General features: G+C 36.6%; 1 protein-coding gene across 2 annotated transcripts in view; it reads right to left on the bottom strand.

Moving 5' to 3' along the window:
- The window catches only part of LOC140165680 (uncharacterized), a 43,717-nt gene extending 35,228 nt beyond the window's left edge, over positions 1 to 8,489 (bottom strand). For both annotated transcript variants that reach the window (XM_072188984.1, XM_072188985.1), the window contains exons 1-2: positions 8,016 to 8,489; positions 353 to 568 (exon numbers count right to left, since the gene is read on the bottom strand). In XM_072188984.1, the coding sequence (XP_072045085.1) occupies positions 353 to 568; positions 8,016 to 8,124 (325 nt within the window). In that variant the 5' untranslated portion in view covers positions 8,125 to 8,489. The remainder of the gene's footprint in view (positions 1 to 352; positions 569 to 8,015) is intronic.
- Between the last annotated feature and the right edge of the window lie 9,106 nt (positions 8,490 to 17,595).

Genomic DNA, 17,595 nt, shown 5'->3' with positions numbered 1-17,595 from the left:
CAATGGATTAAAAATTAGGTGTACTTTTTCAAATTGTTATAATACAGAACGGAGTCAATTTTTAAAATAAAAAAAAAACCATTTATCACGCAATACATCATTCAGTTCTGTTTCATTGTGGCATTAAAATACTCAAAAATTAATGTTTCTGACAGTACAGTTCAGAGACACTCTGTATAATTAAAGACAGAGATAAAAAGACTAGCTCGCGTCTAACATTCTGACAACTAGACAGAAAATGCCGTACTGCGCAGGTCGACAACCAATCACGGCGCCCCTTTGCCCTGACGTCAGACGCGACTTAGTCTTAACTGTCCTCTGTCTTTCATTATAACGTCTTTACACCACTTACATCCTGTGCATTTGACACTCCTAGCTAGTGGAACTCCAATAGCTCTGTAAGTGGCCACTCTTGCGAAAGCTGCTCCTGGGAAACCCAATTGTCTGCAGACCACAATGGCATCGTGGATGTCCCAGGTCGGATCACAAGTTGTAAACCATCCACGGTCTCCCAGGTAGATTTCAACACGGCCTATATTAGGTCTGTGACCATCTGCCAAGCGGACATCTGCGATAAAAAAAAGGAAGATAAATACACATTTTGATTAATTACAGTCTGAGCATTTTATTAATAAGGACGCAGATTAAGTGATAGTCTGAGCATTTTGATCGTCAAGAAGAACCCATATAGTTCGCGCTGAAAGACAGCGTTTGTCAATGTAACCAATGGTTAAGTTGAAAATTATATACTTAGTTCTCTGGGTTGATAGGATGAACGCATTTTAATCTTTAACCCAGAGCAGCCAGCGCACATAAACGTTTTGAAAACCGGCGAACTTCGTATTACTAGCACAACGCTCTGCCAATTGAGCCACAGAGGCACACTGGACATAGTGCAGTTATGCTGCACAGCAAACATGATTCGACCTTTGTAGTACTTAAACCTGGTTAATAGGAAATTACTCCAGCAAAATAAATCGATAAAGTCTAGCCCATCCTCCACATTGAATGGTGAACTGCACTTATGCCCAAATATGGCACTTGCCAATCAATAATCACCCACTTGAAATCCCCTGATTCGCTCCACTGACCAAAGTTATGGACAGATATGGGAGATGTTTTTGCTGTTATTTGTCATTTACATATCAGGGAGGTACGAACATTTGCAGATGCCTCATCTACTCAGTTCTTAGCCTATATGTAATGTATACATTATTCTTGATTGACAGCAAGTACAAAAAATATCCGTCAAGTGGTTTAGCTTTAATGCCCTTCGGAAGAGAGCGGACCACAAGTGAGTGATAGTCACTAAAAGTTGCATTCGATTTATACAGGGAATTTCGCAGGCCATGCCGTGCCCTTCCTTACTAAAACACCAAAGTGCAAATATATCCAAACATCTAAATTAGCTACAAATTTAGGACATGTTACAAAACTATATTTTCTAGAATTTCAAAGAGTACAAACAAACTTGGCCGGTTATTTTTCACACAGTGACGTTAACTAGGCAATGTCCTATACCTCTAACATACACTGTTTGTAGAGGTCACACGTCAATGGTGAGAGCACTGTGTATTGTGTATAGGAAAATGAACAGTAACTGCAGTATGAGAAGAGCAGAAAATTTTAAGCATTTAAAATCTTCCGCTCTTCTCCAGTGTTCGAATCCGGACAGATGCAGTGGGGTTTTTTTCAACGTTTTGGTACGCTGGCTGCTCTTTGTAAAGATTAAAATTTGTTCAATGGTAAAGTTGCATTTCACTCCATAGGTTCAAGAGATTTTCAGAGGTTTTCTGTTCACAATATTTTCGTCATCAAACTCATTTTGTTTGACGGTGTCACATTTAGTAATATTAATGTACAAATGTGAATACAAAATTCACATCAAAAGGTGGACTTAAAGAAAAATCAAATTTGAAACGTTTGTATAATGCTTTCATGTTAAAGAGAATTTATCAGCTTTCATTTGAGATATAACTTGTCCTAAATATCCTATAATTTTCCTAGAACTCTCAATCTAACCTATATACTCTGCACTGATTTGACCATAAATTGATTGGAAGTATAATAACAAGAGTGTTATCATACATCCTGTCTCTTTAATTTAACAAAAACAGCAATAAGCCTGATTGGTACTCGTCAGTTCCAAATAATTATATAGAAAGTTGAACTTAGGTATAAATTAAAGTTGTGTTATGTAGCAATTGCAGTGTTGTAATAATAATTATTGCATGTTGCATTTTTGGCTGGCTCTAATCTGTAATTGCTTAGAGCAAACTGGTACCAAAATTACACCAAGCGCAGCTTGTAATGGTTACGAGAATTTCAGATGCACGGATACGTTATAATAATGTAAGCAGTAATAGGAACAACAACAGCGACGTCAACAAATATAACGACGACGCGACGATAACGGAAAACAAGCAAACAAAACAACAACCCAGTAATATGATATCAAAATTGATCAACTAAATATAACAGCCTACCCACAGAAAAAAAAAATCTCTAGGGTAAGTTTGATATCCGTGGAAGTGAATGCGGTAGTAAGTTATAGGCTCCCTTAGATGCCAAAAGTTGAGCAATTGGCCTACTTCAATTTTTAAACTGGTCTGAAATTATTATTGTACCGTATTATTGTACTTCTACTTGCGCATGGAAATCTTAACCTCGATATATGAAGAGCTTATTTCCAAACCGTGTTAAGTCCACAAACCCATGATTCTGATTTACCTGTGCGATATTGCAATAGAGTGTGATGCTATAATTTCAGTTGGATGCACATTACAAAACAAACAATGGATGGACGCACAGTAACAATACTGTGTGAGGCCTTTGTTTCCCAATATATTGTTATGCAGCATTGTTATGGTAAATAATGGCTTGTTGATGGTACAACTCATGGTGCTAATGTCAAATTTGTCAAAGTAACTGTGTGACTGTATCACAGAAGTAAATGAGACACAAGGGGTTGTGGACTAAACACGGTTTGGAAATAAGCTCTTCATACTCGATCCTAGGGGCATAAGGGCAGGTGAAATCGGGGAGGAAAGAAGCACACGGTTGGTTAGCCCGTTTTGGAGACGTTATATATAAATGCTTTCATGTTAAAGAGAATTGATCAACTTTCATTTGAGATATCACTTGTCAGAACTAGGCAATAATTCTTATGTTGCCTTTAGATGTGTCAGCCAAATCTTTGATTCACCTTTTAGTGACGTCAATCGTGTTCGCTTTCTGCGATTAACTTTACGCGCGCGGTTCGATACTGTGATCAGCGTCACTGCCGAACTTACGAGGATTCAAAGTATATAAGTACCAACCATTGACAGCAAATACTTGTAACACACTTTCCATACTTGTTTACTGTGTCCCATATGAATCAGATTTGGACATTGGGAAATTAAATATTATCATTTCAATTTGCAACCTGTTTTCAGATTTCAGGAAGTAAACAGAATGGATAAGAAAAGTTAGTAAGTTTCTGAGTAATCCTGACAACAGTGCAATATACATAGACATTATAACACACTGCTGTTGATAGACTACGCCCGACCATACAATATTATTCCCTTTTCCTTTGAGAATAAGTCAGATGAAGCGTATGCTATGTAATATGGAAAATGGCCAAAAGTCATTAGGTTTCTAATTTTAAAATAATATCAGTGTCTGCAAGAGCCAAGAAAATGTCTCGTCGTACGTGACGTGACAAACGAAGCTTAGGTATTATACTTTTCTCACTTTGGTCTAAATCAAGTGGATTAAAGGACAATTCAGTGATTTGCTCATCCGGAAGATCATAAAAATAGCCTGCTAGTGGTTCAGCCGAAAGACATGTATTTAAGACAAAATAATGCTTTTACATGAACCTGTATTAATTTATATACTGACAGTATATACATTAGCTACATATATTTGAATGGGGCTTTAACTTCGTCAATACTGCTGTTTTCTTTTTGCCAACTTTGTCCTTTCAAAAATACCAAATGACAATTCGAATGGCTTATCCTTCACTTTTAAGCAAATTATAAACAATCTTATTTTTTTAACACTTTCGCTGGGATCACTAAATAGACTACAAGCCTCTGCTCACTTTAATACAGATTTTCGCTGACCACTAGGGCATAAGATATACCTTATAAACCATTATACACCATTCGTGGACGCAGCTCAATATAGGCGCAGTCTCCTAGTCTACCCATATAACCATCGCAACCAGGATCAGCTCGATTAACCCGTGACAATATAGGTAGCTAGTTCCTTTCCAGGGAACTTTCAAGTTAGCGCAATTATTTGTGCAGATAAATGTTAGATATCTACGCTTAATATATAATTATGCATCACAAAAATTGCAAGATAACGCTTTAAGATTACACAAAGGAATGTTATTCTTCATAAATATATAATTGTTTGAAAGTAAAACTGTGTACGTTGATAGGACTCGATTGATTTAGAATAAATTGGCGATTCATCAAAGGTTCAAACCCTGTTCTAACATGTATAACATGTTTAAGTTTAAAATGAACCTGCTTAAGACTAGTCCGGGGAAGTTCACCATCCGTTTTGTTCTGTGGTGTTTACCATGCTTAACTCTAAATAATTGACTTCATTCTCCTTGCCAAGTTTTCTTAAAGTTCACTTTGTTCATTTCTTTCGTCATCCTCCCCTTCAGGAAGTCAGCTGTGCCAAGACCTATCATAGTTATATGTTTCTGATCAGTCGGAATGGATTTCTCAAATGGGAATCAGGGCGTAAACAAGAATATTTGGCAATGTGTTTACTGTTATCTTGAATGGGCTATTCCTGTCGAAATACGTTCACCCCTATGGAAGATATTTTAATGTTCCACACAGAGTGTGAATTTCAAATAGGGTAATCTGAACGGGTGACTCCATTCAAAATCTACACCCCCTATGTAAGAGATTAAGGTCATATCTTCCATAGAGGGTGTGTGGCTTTCAACTGGAATAACCCAATGTCTCCAGAATATGAATAAGGATGTCAAACATTTGACAATCCTTATACTGCCTCAGTCATATAACCAGTCGCTTCCCTCTTTCTTAGGTAATTTAATAGCAAATACACGATCCCTATCTGTTGATGAATGAAGTGTGATAAGAGATCATCTTATTAGTGCCTGATTTTGTTACCGAATGTACCGGACATTTCAACATGTTCAATAAATCCGCCTAATACCTGTATGTTTGACATCAGACTAAAAAAAAAATTTCTGTAGGACCCGCGCATGTCATTCTGGGAGCAATTTTAATGCATTTGAGAAATCTAGAAAAAGAGCTTTTTTTGTTTACAAGCAACATGAAATCACTAGATATCCTATAGGCCTAATTGTCCAAGAACTGCCAATTTTCATATCTAACCTATTCTGCACTTTTTTGACCACAAATTGATTGGAGGTATATGGTACAAGAGTATTACCATGCAATGCCATACACCCTGTCTCTTTACTTTAAGTTAAGGGGGTACTACACTCCTGCCCAATTTTGTACCCATTTTTGCATTTTTCTCAAAATTATAGCGCATTGGGGACAAGTAAGATATGTATATTATAGGGGCAAGGACTACAACTACTGCACTGGAAATTTTATTTCAGCACAGACAACAGTTGTGGAGTTACAGTCAAAAATGAGGGAAACCCAATATTTGATCAATAAATCAATAACTTCTTGCTTTGAGTTGCTGTATTTTCAGTCAGTACAGAAGTTGTAGTCCTTGCCTCTATAATATGCATATCTTACTTGTCACCAATGTGCTATAAATTTTGAGAAAAATACAAAAATAGGCACAAAATTGGACAGGGGTGTAGTACCCCCTTAAATTAACAATAAGCCTAATTGTTACTCATCAGTTCTCGATGTTTGATGAAAAAGCGTGTTCTTTCCAAATATATAGCCTTCAACATTGTGCTTTTAGGTAGACATTTAAGTTGTGTTATAGTGCAATTGCAGTGCTGTTATAATTATATGTGGCATTTTTGGCCGGCTCTTATCTGTAATTGCTTAACTACAGGGCTCAAAAGAAATAACTCCCCCTTAAAATTACAAAACATTTCTTTGCATAACTTGACATTTATTTTGTTGATTTGAAAAATTTAAAAACTAGTGAATAGAGGAATCGCTTTTCAACCCTCCCAACGTTGTTTCATTTGCAAAAACAATATTTGTGGTCAAAAATAATCACATTTTTCAAAAATGATGCTTTCAGAAAAAGTTGCACTTTACCACATTATGTACAAAACGTTATCGATATTAATGTTAAGGTTGATTTTATTCTTGGTTTTTTCCTTCACCTTTCTGTCTCTGATCCTTCAGGCACCCATGCGACCATCATTTAGTGCAAAACAAAGATTTGTTGAACTTAATTTCGGCGTAAAATGAGATTTTCTTTGAAGTTTTTGTTTCAAAATGATAAAATCACTAGGAAGGAGAAATGAGCTCTCCACGCATAAATTTGACCAAAAGGGTGAACATTTACCTGTATTGGGTCAGTTGAAGCATCTTGCATTTTGATTTAAAATGATGGCTTTCTTGGATAAAGGTGTAACACTCATGACGTGGCCACAAGAGATTGGATGCATGCAGTTAATTGGCTGAATGCTGACATCCAACCTCCAATCTTTGTTGGCCATTTCTTCTTTGCCATGTACGTCTTTATTCAAGAGAGCCGTTGCGATAGATCTTTGCAACTGTTTCAGTCTGCAATTTGCAAGTAAATTTTTCATCTCTTCTAGCCAGCGAAAGAAATAAGCATCACACTGCAAACCTTATCTTTACTCCCATAGTGATTTTACCATTTTTGAAACACCGACTAAAAATCCCATTCATGTCAAAATTCATGTCAATGAATCATTGTTTTATACTGAAAGATGATTGCATGGGTGACTGAGTTAATCGAATACATAAAATTTAAGACAAATTAACTAACAATTTACATTGATCAGTGATCACGTTGATATCGAGAACGTTTTTGTACATTACATGTATAGGAAGTTGAAAAGTGCAACTTTTTCTGAAAGCATCATTTTTGAAAAATGTGATAATTTTTGACCAACAAAACATGATTTTCAAAAAGAAGAAAACTGGGAGGGTAGCAAAAAGATTCTTCTATTCACAGGTTTTTAAATTTTTCAAATCAACCAAATGTATGTCAAGTTATGCAAAGACATATTTTGTAATTTTAGGGGGGGGGGTTATTTCTTTTGAACCCTGTAGTACCAGAATTACACCAAGCGCAGTTTGCAATGGTTACGAGAATTTCACATGTGCAGATACGTTATAATTATGTATTAAAGCAGCAACGGCAACAGCAGCACGTCTGCAAATATAACGATGACACGACGCCAACAGAAAACAAACAAACAAAACAACAACCCAGTAACATTATATTAACGACATTGATCAACAAAGTACCTAGCCACAGGAAAAAGATCTCGAGGTTAAGTTATCCGTGGAAGTGAATGCGGTAAATTTAAGGAGTTTAAGGCTCCCACAGATACCAAAAACTGAGAAATGGTCCAAAATGATTTTTCAACGTTGGATAGCCTTTTTTGAAGGAAAGCACCAGGCTCCGCCATTTCATTAGCCGATTATAAAATAAGCTTTATCATCGAAAAAAGCAACTGAACTAAATACTGTTCATTGTTATTAATATATCTATTTTGACTTATTGAAAGCAAAACAGTTATATTTTATATTTTATTGATGACATTTTTGTGTAGGGTAGATAATAACCAGTAGGCCTAGTAATATTCATTTCATAATGGGTCGTCTTTTGGATGTTAATGGACTTAGGTTGCGATGTAAAAAAAAAGCAACGATACCTCGTCGATTTGTTTTGCTACGATTACCTATAAAATCATTTCTACAGGACTTTCCACTAGCGGAATAAAAAAAGTAGGAATATTATAACTACAATGGCCATTCAAACATCTTGTTATTACATTGAAAATTGAATGTGTTCCTTTTTTGATTGCCCAAGGATGTTAACTACCATTTACTTACCTCCAATTTCAGCGCCCTGACCACAACATGATAATCCACATATCACTAGGATAACCCAGTACATAGTCAGTAAGCATTTAGACAGTAAGCACCTATATCCAATCTTCATTATAACGGATATTATCGAATTAACAGAACATCACCAAGTAAAATCACATGAGTAATAGGTACAAGTATTATTCCACGTAATAGCTGAGTATATGTATGTACTGGCGTAAGTCTGTTACATTAATGGACCAAACGTAATATGTCTCGAAGTAGACTCATCTCTCGAAGTAGACTAGTAGCAAGTATTATATTGTAAGTGTTAATTTTGATAGATAAGTGGAATTTATACCAATCCCGGTTGAAAAGTGCAGATCAAGGGCACGTGCCACGTGGTGGAAGTCCCGGGTGGAAGTCCTAGGACCACCAAATCCAAGTACAAGTTAGTGTTAGTAGCTAGATAAGTTCGTATAGCACCCGTTTTGGAAGAGGCAGTGCAATAGTGCCTATATCTTCCATATACTACAGAGTGTTCCACAAATCTCTGCTCAGAGTGCATCACACAGTTACGCTACTTATGGAGGGTAATGTTAAATGAAGGCGATGCTTCGTATTAGTAAGCAGCATAGTAGGCTTCAAAATAAGCAGGAGTTCAGGTACTATTATATAGGGTCCACAACTTATAAGTTCCCCCCTAAATACTTTTTAAAATAAATCGAGAAATATTTGATGAAATGCAAACGTGTAAAAAGATATGGTACAATGTAGCCGTGTTTGTTTTACACATGGACCAAATTATAGCGTCACACGTCATTGCGTTCAGTCACAATGGTTGATTATATAAAAAACACCGTTTTTAAAAGTGTTAAAAGTTGCATCTAAGTCTATAGGAGTCAACTCTCAAACAATGCAATAGGCCAAGTCTATTCATGTGTTTGTTAAAGAAAACCTGACTGCTATGGACTCAGGTGCAACTTTTGAAACGGCCTCTTTTCTTAAACAATTAACCATTGTGGCTGAACCCAATGATGTGTGAAGATATAAATTGGTACACATAATGTAAAACCAATGGGGCTATATCTTTTTTAATTTTTACATTTCGTAAATTGACTTATTCTAAAAAGTATTAGGGGGAAATTATAAGTTGTGGACCGTATATGTCTCATTCCAAAATCCTTAAAATATCCCTGGTCAAATGTGAAACTGTACGATGTGGGGTAACCGTGGGGTAACCATTTATATTGAAATTGCTCCTGATTACTCTATTGCAAATGTGTAATAACATTCAGTACTAGAATCATTTCGTTTCTTTCTCTTATTAGCTTCCGGTTGATATGAAATCGCGATTGGTCTGAGACAAAGCATCTGAGGCTACGAACACCTTTTATAACCTTGATATAACCTGAGACAACCTTTGCGCGCCATTTTGAAAATGTTCCGAAAACGTTTTGTGTTTACTGGGTTATTTATTAGGTAGTGATGACGGGTTGGCGCCACGATAGAGGTTTACCTCCCCCTTGAAGCCCTGCATATGCTAACTGGAAGCAAGTATTTTCAATACCAGGTTGCTTATTTTATACGCACAACACTACTAGAAGCTAAACAAGAATATGTACCTCGTGGAGTATTCATATTAAACAATTGTCAAGAATATAAATCAATTACCACTGCTTACTCAATTTGTATGGGACACCTTGTAAATGTATTGGGTGACATATCCGGTTATTGGTTGAAAGTTTTCCTACACTTATCAGCATCATTCTCAGAGGCCAATGTTCTGCGACGCCTTCTATTTCTGATTTGTTGGGCAAGTGGGCGAATGAAGTTTCCAAAATATTGATGCTAAAAATAGAGGTGATTGTCTTAGTAACAGCAGTAGTTAGATTTATGGGATTGCGTGGTTCAAGTAAAAAGATTTTTGCGGTCAAAGTAACTTTCCATAGTTACAAACAGTTAATAAAGAATATTTCCAACTTATTACCTTCATTACCTTTACCAATTGAAGACCTGAGTGAGCGCAAGAAGACCGTAAGCATGGTAAGTCCACTCGGGCCCTCAACATGTATACACTAAAGTTGCGTATAGTAGTTCGTATAGTTTGGTAATGTTTTATACATGTTCAGGGGCCAAAACAAATCTTTCACAACCTTTCATGATGTTTTCACCCTGGAACATGTATTAAACATTATAAAACCCTAAGAAACTATTCGTAACTTTAGTGTATACATGTTGAGGGCCAAGGGGACTTACGGTCTTCTTGCGCTCAGGTCTTAATTTGTGTTCCATTTACACAGCAACATCGCACTATAAAAACATCATGCGTAAAAACAGGTTATGTTGTATGAAAATAAGTGTCAAAGGTTGCTCCTCAATAAAAGCTAATAAAGACACGTGACTTAACACTCTATCTCCCCACGGGTGTCGGCTGCAGACGACAAGTTTCATTTTTCTTTAAAAATTCAACATTTTCAGAATTCTGAACTATCTGAAGATCCACTGAACCAATACTAGGCTTGTTTGTACTCATTTTAATGCATTTTTCATGCTGATATACATGGTCATGGTCATGAAAATGTACAATTTTAAAATTTGAATTTGAATTTGAATAAGAAATTTGTCGCCTGCAGTCGACATGCGCACAGACAAGGTAAACAGAATTAACGTACTATTTATATATCCCACGCAATGTGTCAGTTTTAAAACAATTTGGATTAATTTGATGTAATGTACAGAATGTTTTGTGCCGTGTCAAATATGTATACTACTGTCTGTTCAATTAGCTTAGATTCTTGAATTTTTAAGGTATTTGAAAAAATAAAAACTTGTGGCCAAAGTGATCAAAGAAAAGTGTTAGCACAGCCTTAGACCTAACGTGATTTATACTTTTCAAATTTCCAAGTTCAATTTAAAACCCCATTTCTTTTCAATTTTGCCTCATTTTGGGCAGTTACTTGGGTCCACCGAAAGGGTTCGCGACCTTTTACAAATCGAGTGGGACGGTCCATTCTCAACTTAGGGCATAGACCCTATCCAATTTAGCAAAACAATCTGTCCACCAATCTGTCCTGCCATTTCAATTGTTATACCGTTCCGGTTATTGGATAGGTTCTATAGGTGATGATGATCCACCGGTTTTTGTTACACGAAATTATATGGCGCGAGTACGTTTTATGCATAACATTAATTTATTCTGAGCATTATTTTTTCCTAAACAAGGACATTAAAATTATGGATTTCGTTCTCATTTCAACTGGTTTACAATGTAAATTGAGTTTTGTTTAATACCACCAGTCCACCATTCCTTCCCAAGAATATCAGCATTTTCAGATACAGCAACTTTACAAGAAATGTTTTCTGTAACCTGATTGTTTTAAATAATATTTTCTTGTATAAATGTTCTTTTGTTTCACAGTTTTTTCAGTTTATATGGCGCGAGTACGTTTTATGCATAACATTATTCTGAGCATTATTTTTCCTAAACAAGGAATATTCCTTCCCAAGAATATCAGCATTTTCAGATACAGTAACTTTACAAGAAATGTTTTCTGTAACCTAATTGTTTTAAATAATATTTTCTTGTATAAAAGTTCTTTTGTTTCACAGTTTTTTCAGTTTGTATTCAACAAACAAAACGAAATAACAAATTGAAAATAAATGTTTAGTTTTATAATAGGCCTATTGGCCTACACCTTCTCAGACCCATTCAAGTCAGACCTATTCGCACAATAAATAAATAAATAAATATATTTAATTAATTAATTAATTAATTAATTAATTAATTAATTAATATACAAGGAATTAATTAATTAATATACAAGGAATGTATTTATATAAGCTGGGCCTATTTTAGAAAACCTTAGTTCCCATAAATAATAAAGTAATGTTTTGACAGTAGGGTTTCAACACAAATTAGGCATACTGGCAAATATTTGGCTGGACAATACTTCCTGATGCGGATGGTCGAATAAATACCATCTCTGCGCATTGTGACATTCGTCCCCATTGCTCTAAATGGATTGATTCCAAAAAGTTTATGGTACCCGACGTTCTACGGCTTTTTATAAAAAATATCGCGGGAAAAGACCAAAATTGAAAAGAAATGGGGTTTTAAATTGAACTTTAGAATTTGAAAAGTATAAATCACGTTAGGTCTAAGGCTGTGCTAACACTTTTGTTTGATGACTTTGACCACAATTTTTTATTTTTTCAAATATCTTAAAAATTCAAGAATCTAAGCTAATTGAACAGACAGTAGTAACCGGCGTCGGTGTTTTGTCAGCTATGCTGCCTTTTGGCAACTCTATAATGACGTCAAATAAAGTAGCATAAGAGATGACAATGGACTGCAATTATTACGTGTTTATTTTGATCATTGTTATGACCCGGCTGTACAACTTATCAAATTGAAGCTTGCTTTTGAAAAATGAAAAATGAATGTGGATCGAAGCATGCATGAATAAATAAATAAATAAATAAATAAATAAATAAATAAATAAATAAATAAATAAATAAATAAATAAATAAATAAATAAATAAATAAATAAATAAATAAATAAATAAATAAATAAATAAATAAATAAATAAATAAATAAATAAATAAATAAATAAATAAATCCCATATCCCTCAAATGTTAATGGATAACGTTCTATGCCACTCTATGTTTGTAGAATTCATAGTATTTGAACGAGTCGTGAATATCACAAAGACTACACCGGAAGTCGGATGTCCATATTCGAAGAGCAATTGACCCAATAACCTTATAACAAGATATTAACAATTAAAGAGTGTCCTGAAAAAAAATCTCAAAGAAACAAACACACACACAAAGGGATCTATAGCGGTATAATAGCACGGGACCGATCCGCATAAATACAAGCAACTTGCTTGCTATTATGTTCGGATCATTGTGTCCAGATGCAAAATGCAAAGCTATTGAATTCATGGGATGTGATGATCTTATGTATTCTTGATTTCATTCCAATAAGCAATAATAATTATTATTATTATCAATATTGGAGATATTCCTGTATAACATTTTTGAGATATGTTTTTCAGGGAGGAGTGAGAGGGCAAAAGTTTAAAGGAACTCAAGTTTGGCAATTGCTTTCGGTATGAGAATTGCATTGAAGCATATTATGGTATATTATACTAGGCACTCAACAGCATTTTTGACTAACTCATCACGCCCTCTTCGGGGGTTCGCCTATAAAAGGAAACAGTCGGATGAGTTGCCTGCCAGTCTGTTGAAAGCACTGGTGCAGCGGTGAAACGACACTGAAATGTGAGTTAAATAGCTTCTTTTTCTAATGAACAAAATACAAGAAGGAAGGTTAAGAAGGAGATTTTCAGTAAAAAAAAAAGAAAATGGTCGATTATTCTCGATACGACGTTTAGTGTTCTTTTCGATGAACGGCCAGGTTGCATCTTGCAAATTGCATATACATCTTTTCTAAATTGTAGCCATACTTCTGTTCACTCTTGCATACTCTGAAGACATCACACGGGTCGTGAATTGCCCTTCAAATAGTGGGTTTACGACTGACACCTGGTCTCCAGGAAGTGAAGGGTTACGGTTGAGTAGCAGAGGTACGCTGAATTGAGATATATACTGCGCAGAGTTGGGAGCCGAATATTGGCGCGATTACGCAGCAATACCATAATACCTCTCTGTATTTTACTTGCTTTTTGTTGTTGATGTTATCATATTAAAGCTATTAAAAGCGTGTCTCCATAAGGCCTTTCACTATTATTATAAAAGTTATTTTAACGATATGCTTCGAAAATATTGATATGCTATTTTGCCCATCCATACCCCACACAGGTGGACTGGAGAATCATTTAACAATAACCAATACCGTAAAATCAACATAATTAATAAAAAGAAACAAGCGGAAAACGCCACGGGCAAACATTGTGGTTACCAATCACCACTTGAAGAAGAGCAATGTGGTTTTTTTTTTATATGTAATAGAGAATTGGTTCAAAATCGTAACAAGACGAACCAAGAAGTTGGCTAGGTAACACATATGAAATTGTTATTATTATTATTATTATTATTATTTTGGTATAAAACATTTAATTTTTTTCTTCTGTTTGTCAATAAAACGTGGCTGCAAGTTGTTCCTTTTCGTTTTGTAAAGAGTCATAATCAGGAGGGTTAGAGCGAGTCAAACCTGACTCGGTTAATTCAAATCGCTGAAACCTATCATATGAAAGATCCTCATTCCCGGGCGTCATGATATGGGAATAGTTAGTAGATGGTTGAGACAAACGATTTACTTGAGCGTAAGAAGGTGTTCTACTGATACCCTCTCCAAATGGATGTTGGTTGGGATCTCCAGAATGCGGATTGCGAGATACCCGGTTTACTTGAGCGTAAGCAGGTGTTCTACTGGTACCCTCTTCAAATGGATGCTGGTTGGGATCTCCAGAATGCGGATTGCGAGAAACCCGGTTTACCTGTGCGTATTGGGGCATGCTGTTTCTATTTCTGGGTGCCTCGAATGGTTCCAGAGTGTAGTAGTTTGGGTCAACATCATTGGCTTGTCTTGCAGCTGATGGTGATCGCGGTAATGGGTCTCCGTATTCGTAGACCACGCGTTGTTCCACGCGGAGTGGTGAGCGACCAAACACAGGGTTTTCATATGAGTTGCTACGTGCCGATAGTTGACGATTTGTGACTTCCTGCGTGTTCTGGAGCAGAGGGTCAACGGACGTTTGGCGGGATGTGGAAGGTGGCAAATACATCAAACGTTTACCAAAGGAAGTTTCAGAACTGAAGGAAGTACTGTTATTATTGTAGTACATCGAGTCTTGTATCGAAGGCCCTGAAACTGATGCAATGTCACTTTCTTGCCTGTCATATTCCCGGGTGCGTTGGTTTCTGACAAAAAGAACCAAAACAATTAAACAACATTTATATCAATTTTAGATATAAAACCAAGCAGATGAGTTTTAATTTTTTTTTAGATTAACACCAATTCACACCCAGTCATATACTTCGACCATATATCCGACAGCCACATACTCCCACCCACACACACCTCCCACTCCGGTCCCTGCCACTCCCACCTCCCCCCACACACACACCCTACACTCCCGCCTCCACATGCTGACATAAGTATTTAACATTAACAAACGCTTCATTGTAATACAATATAATATCTTCATATACCTGTCATTTCTGCAACTGCAAAACCAAAAGATTACTATGATGAGAAGTAGTATCAACAAAACACCAACGGACACACTAACAACAACTGCGGAGAAAAAAAACCATAATTTTTTGGGTTTGGTGTTACCAGTTTGCAGAAATTTGTAACGAACTCGTACATAATACATACTAACTTGACATGCAATCATTGCGCGACCTATTTGAGAAGTCAAAGAACTCTTTACATACCAACCACAAGTGTGCTTGAAGTGTTATCTACTTGACCACGATCTGGCGGACTGGTAGACGTTGTCTTCTTTGATGTTGTTGTCATGATTGAGGAAGGTTTTGTTGATGGTGAAATCGTGGTTTGTTCTCCAGGAATCAAAGAAGTAGTAGCCTTTTCCGTACTAGTTGATATGACTGATGTGATTGTTTCAGATGTTGTAGTCTGAACTTTGGGTGTCACAGACGTAGTGTCCATTTCTGTACTAGATGGAGTAATGACTGATGTGATTCTCTCAGATGTTGTAGTATGTTCTTTGGGTGTCACAGAAGTAGTACCCATTTCTGTACTTGATTGAGTCATGACTGATGTGATTTGCTCAGATGTTGTAGTATGTTCTTTGGGTGTCACAGAAGTAGTACCCATTTCTGTACTTGATTGAGTCATGACTGATGTGATTCTTGCAGATGTTGTAACATGTTCTTTGGGTGTCACAGAAGTAGTACCCATTTCTGTAATTGATGGAGTAAACGATGTCATCATGTCAGAAGTAAGCGTTGTTACAACATGTGTAGCACCGTTGTTTGTTGATGATTTCTGTGATGACGTAGCTATTCTGGACGTTACTATTGGTTCACTGCTTGCAATTGGTTCTGTTGTTGTAAGAGATGAAGTGGTTGTTTCTGTTGAAGTTACTTGTGTAGTTGTCAAGACTGACGATGTTGGCAACGATTCTTGAGTTGTGTGATATGTGGTCGCAGATGATGTTGTTATTGCTTCTGATGAAGATGCTATTGTGTCTGAAAAAATAAAGACTTTATTACTTATTAGCAAATTAAGTACAAAACTCTTCTTACTCCTAGTGATGATAAGATTTAAAAACATTATTGAGGGGTATCCTTAGGGGTGTTGTAAAGGGGTGTGTTGAAGGGTTCACGTATGTGTACTATGATGTTTTAAACATTATTTTGCGAATAAATGAGTATCAATGTAAATCATGCAAATGTCCATGACATGGGAAGTGGAAACAACCTTTCAAAAACCTTTTACGCCCGTCAAAGACCACAACATAATGCATGAGTTCTCTCTACTTACGTTAACGCATTTTGCTTGTAGCGGACTCCATTGCCCCGTCTCATTAAAGTACTCTACAGGATAACCAATTTATGTTGATGGATATCGGTAGATTACAACGAGTTCCCTACTTACCGTTAATGCAACTTGCTTGTAGCTGACTCCATTGCCCCGTCTCATTACAGTACACAACAGGATAGCCAAGCAATGTTGATGGGCATCGGTAGATTACAATTCCACGAAACTCATCGGAGAGTATTTTGGAGGCACCATTTTCCATTGCTGGGATTTCTTGCTTATCACATGTCAGTTCTATATGCAGAAAGAAACATGGCAATCTTATATCAGCTCCCTGACATAGAGCTCTGTAAAAATACGTTTTACCTTAGCATGGAATAATGATATTTGCCATTGATTCTTATGGGCTGAGCAATAATTATGTGTACCTGGGGTGAATTCTCAAAATGGTCTGCCAACAATCGCTTGCCCCCCCCTCCCCTTTGGCCGTGCCAAAATATCTTTGCCCCCACCATTTTGACATGCCAAAAAACCTTTGCCCCCCTTTTGATGCCAAAAATTCTTTGCCCCCCCCCTTTACACATGCAAGATTTTGGGGAGCTCGAATTTAAAACCTTAAATTGTCTTATCATATATTGCGAGCGCAGCGAGCAGGATATTGTGCATATTTGAATGTGTTCCTAACGTTTTCCTACACCTTTTGAGGGCGTAATATAGAATGGGGCATGCCAAAAAATGCTTGCCCCCACTTTGGCCTGCCAAAATTGCCCCCCCCCTTTAAAAACACCACCCGGGGGTTCACATAATTATTGCACCACCCCTTACTTGTACACGTAGCAGTATCTCCACTCCAAATGTCATATTCTGCGCATGTTCTGTTAGTCGATCCCTGAAGTTCATAACCTGGATCACATTCCACTGTTATGACGTCACCAACTTTGGACTCATCTGAAGATGAAGACGATGTCTGGCCATTGGTAGGCTCTCCTGGATAACCACATCCTTGAACAATGAACTCTGAAAAGATTGTGACGTAAGCATGGTAAGTCGCATTCTTTAAGGAAAACGAAACGGAATGCAATGCCCCTGACAGAGTGGCTTGCCACATCCCGATGCGGCAAGC

The sequence above is a fragment of the Amphiura filiformis genome, chromosome 12 (assembly GCF_039555335.1).
Source record: "Amphiura filiformis chromosome 12, Afil_fr2py, whole genome shotgun sequence".
In the NCBI taxonomy this organism is placed as follows: domain Eukaryota; kingdom Metazoa; phylum Echinodermata; class Ophiuroidea; order Amphilepidida; family Amphiuridae; genus Amphiura; species Amphiura filiformis.
This window is presented reverse-complemented; position numbering and strand designations above follow the sequence as displayed.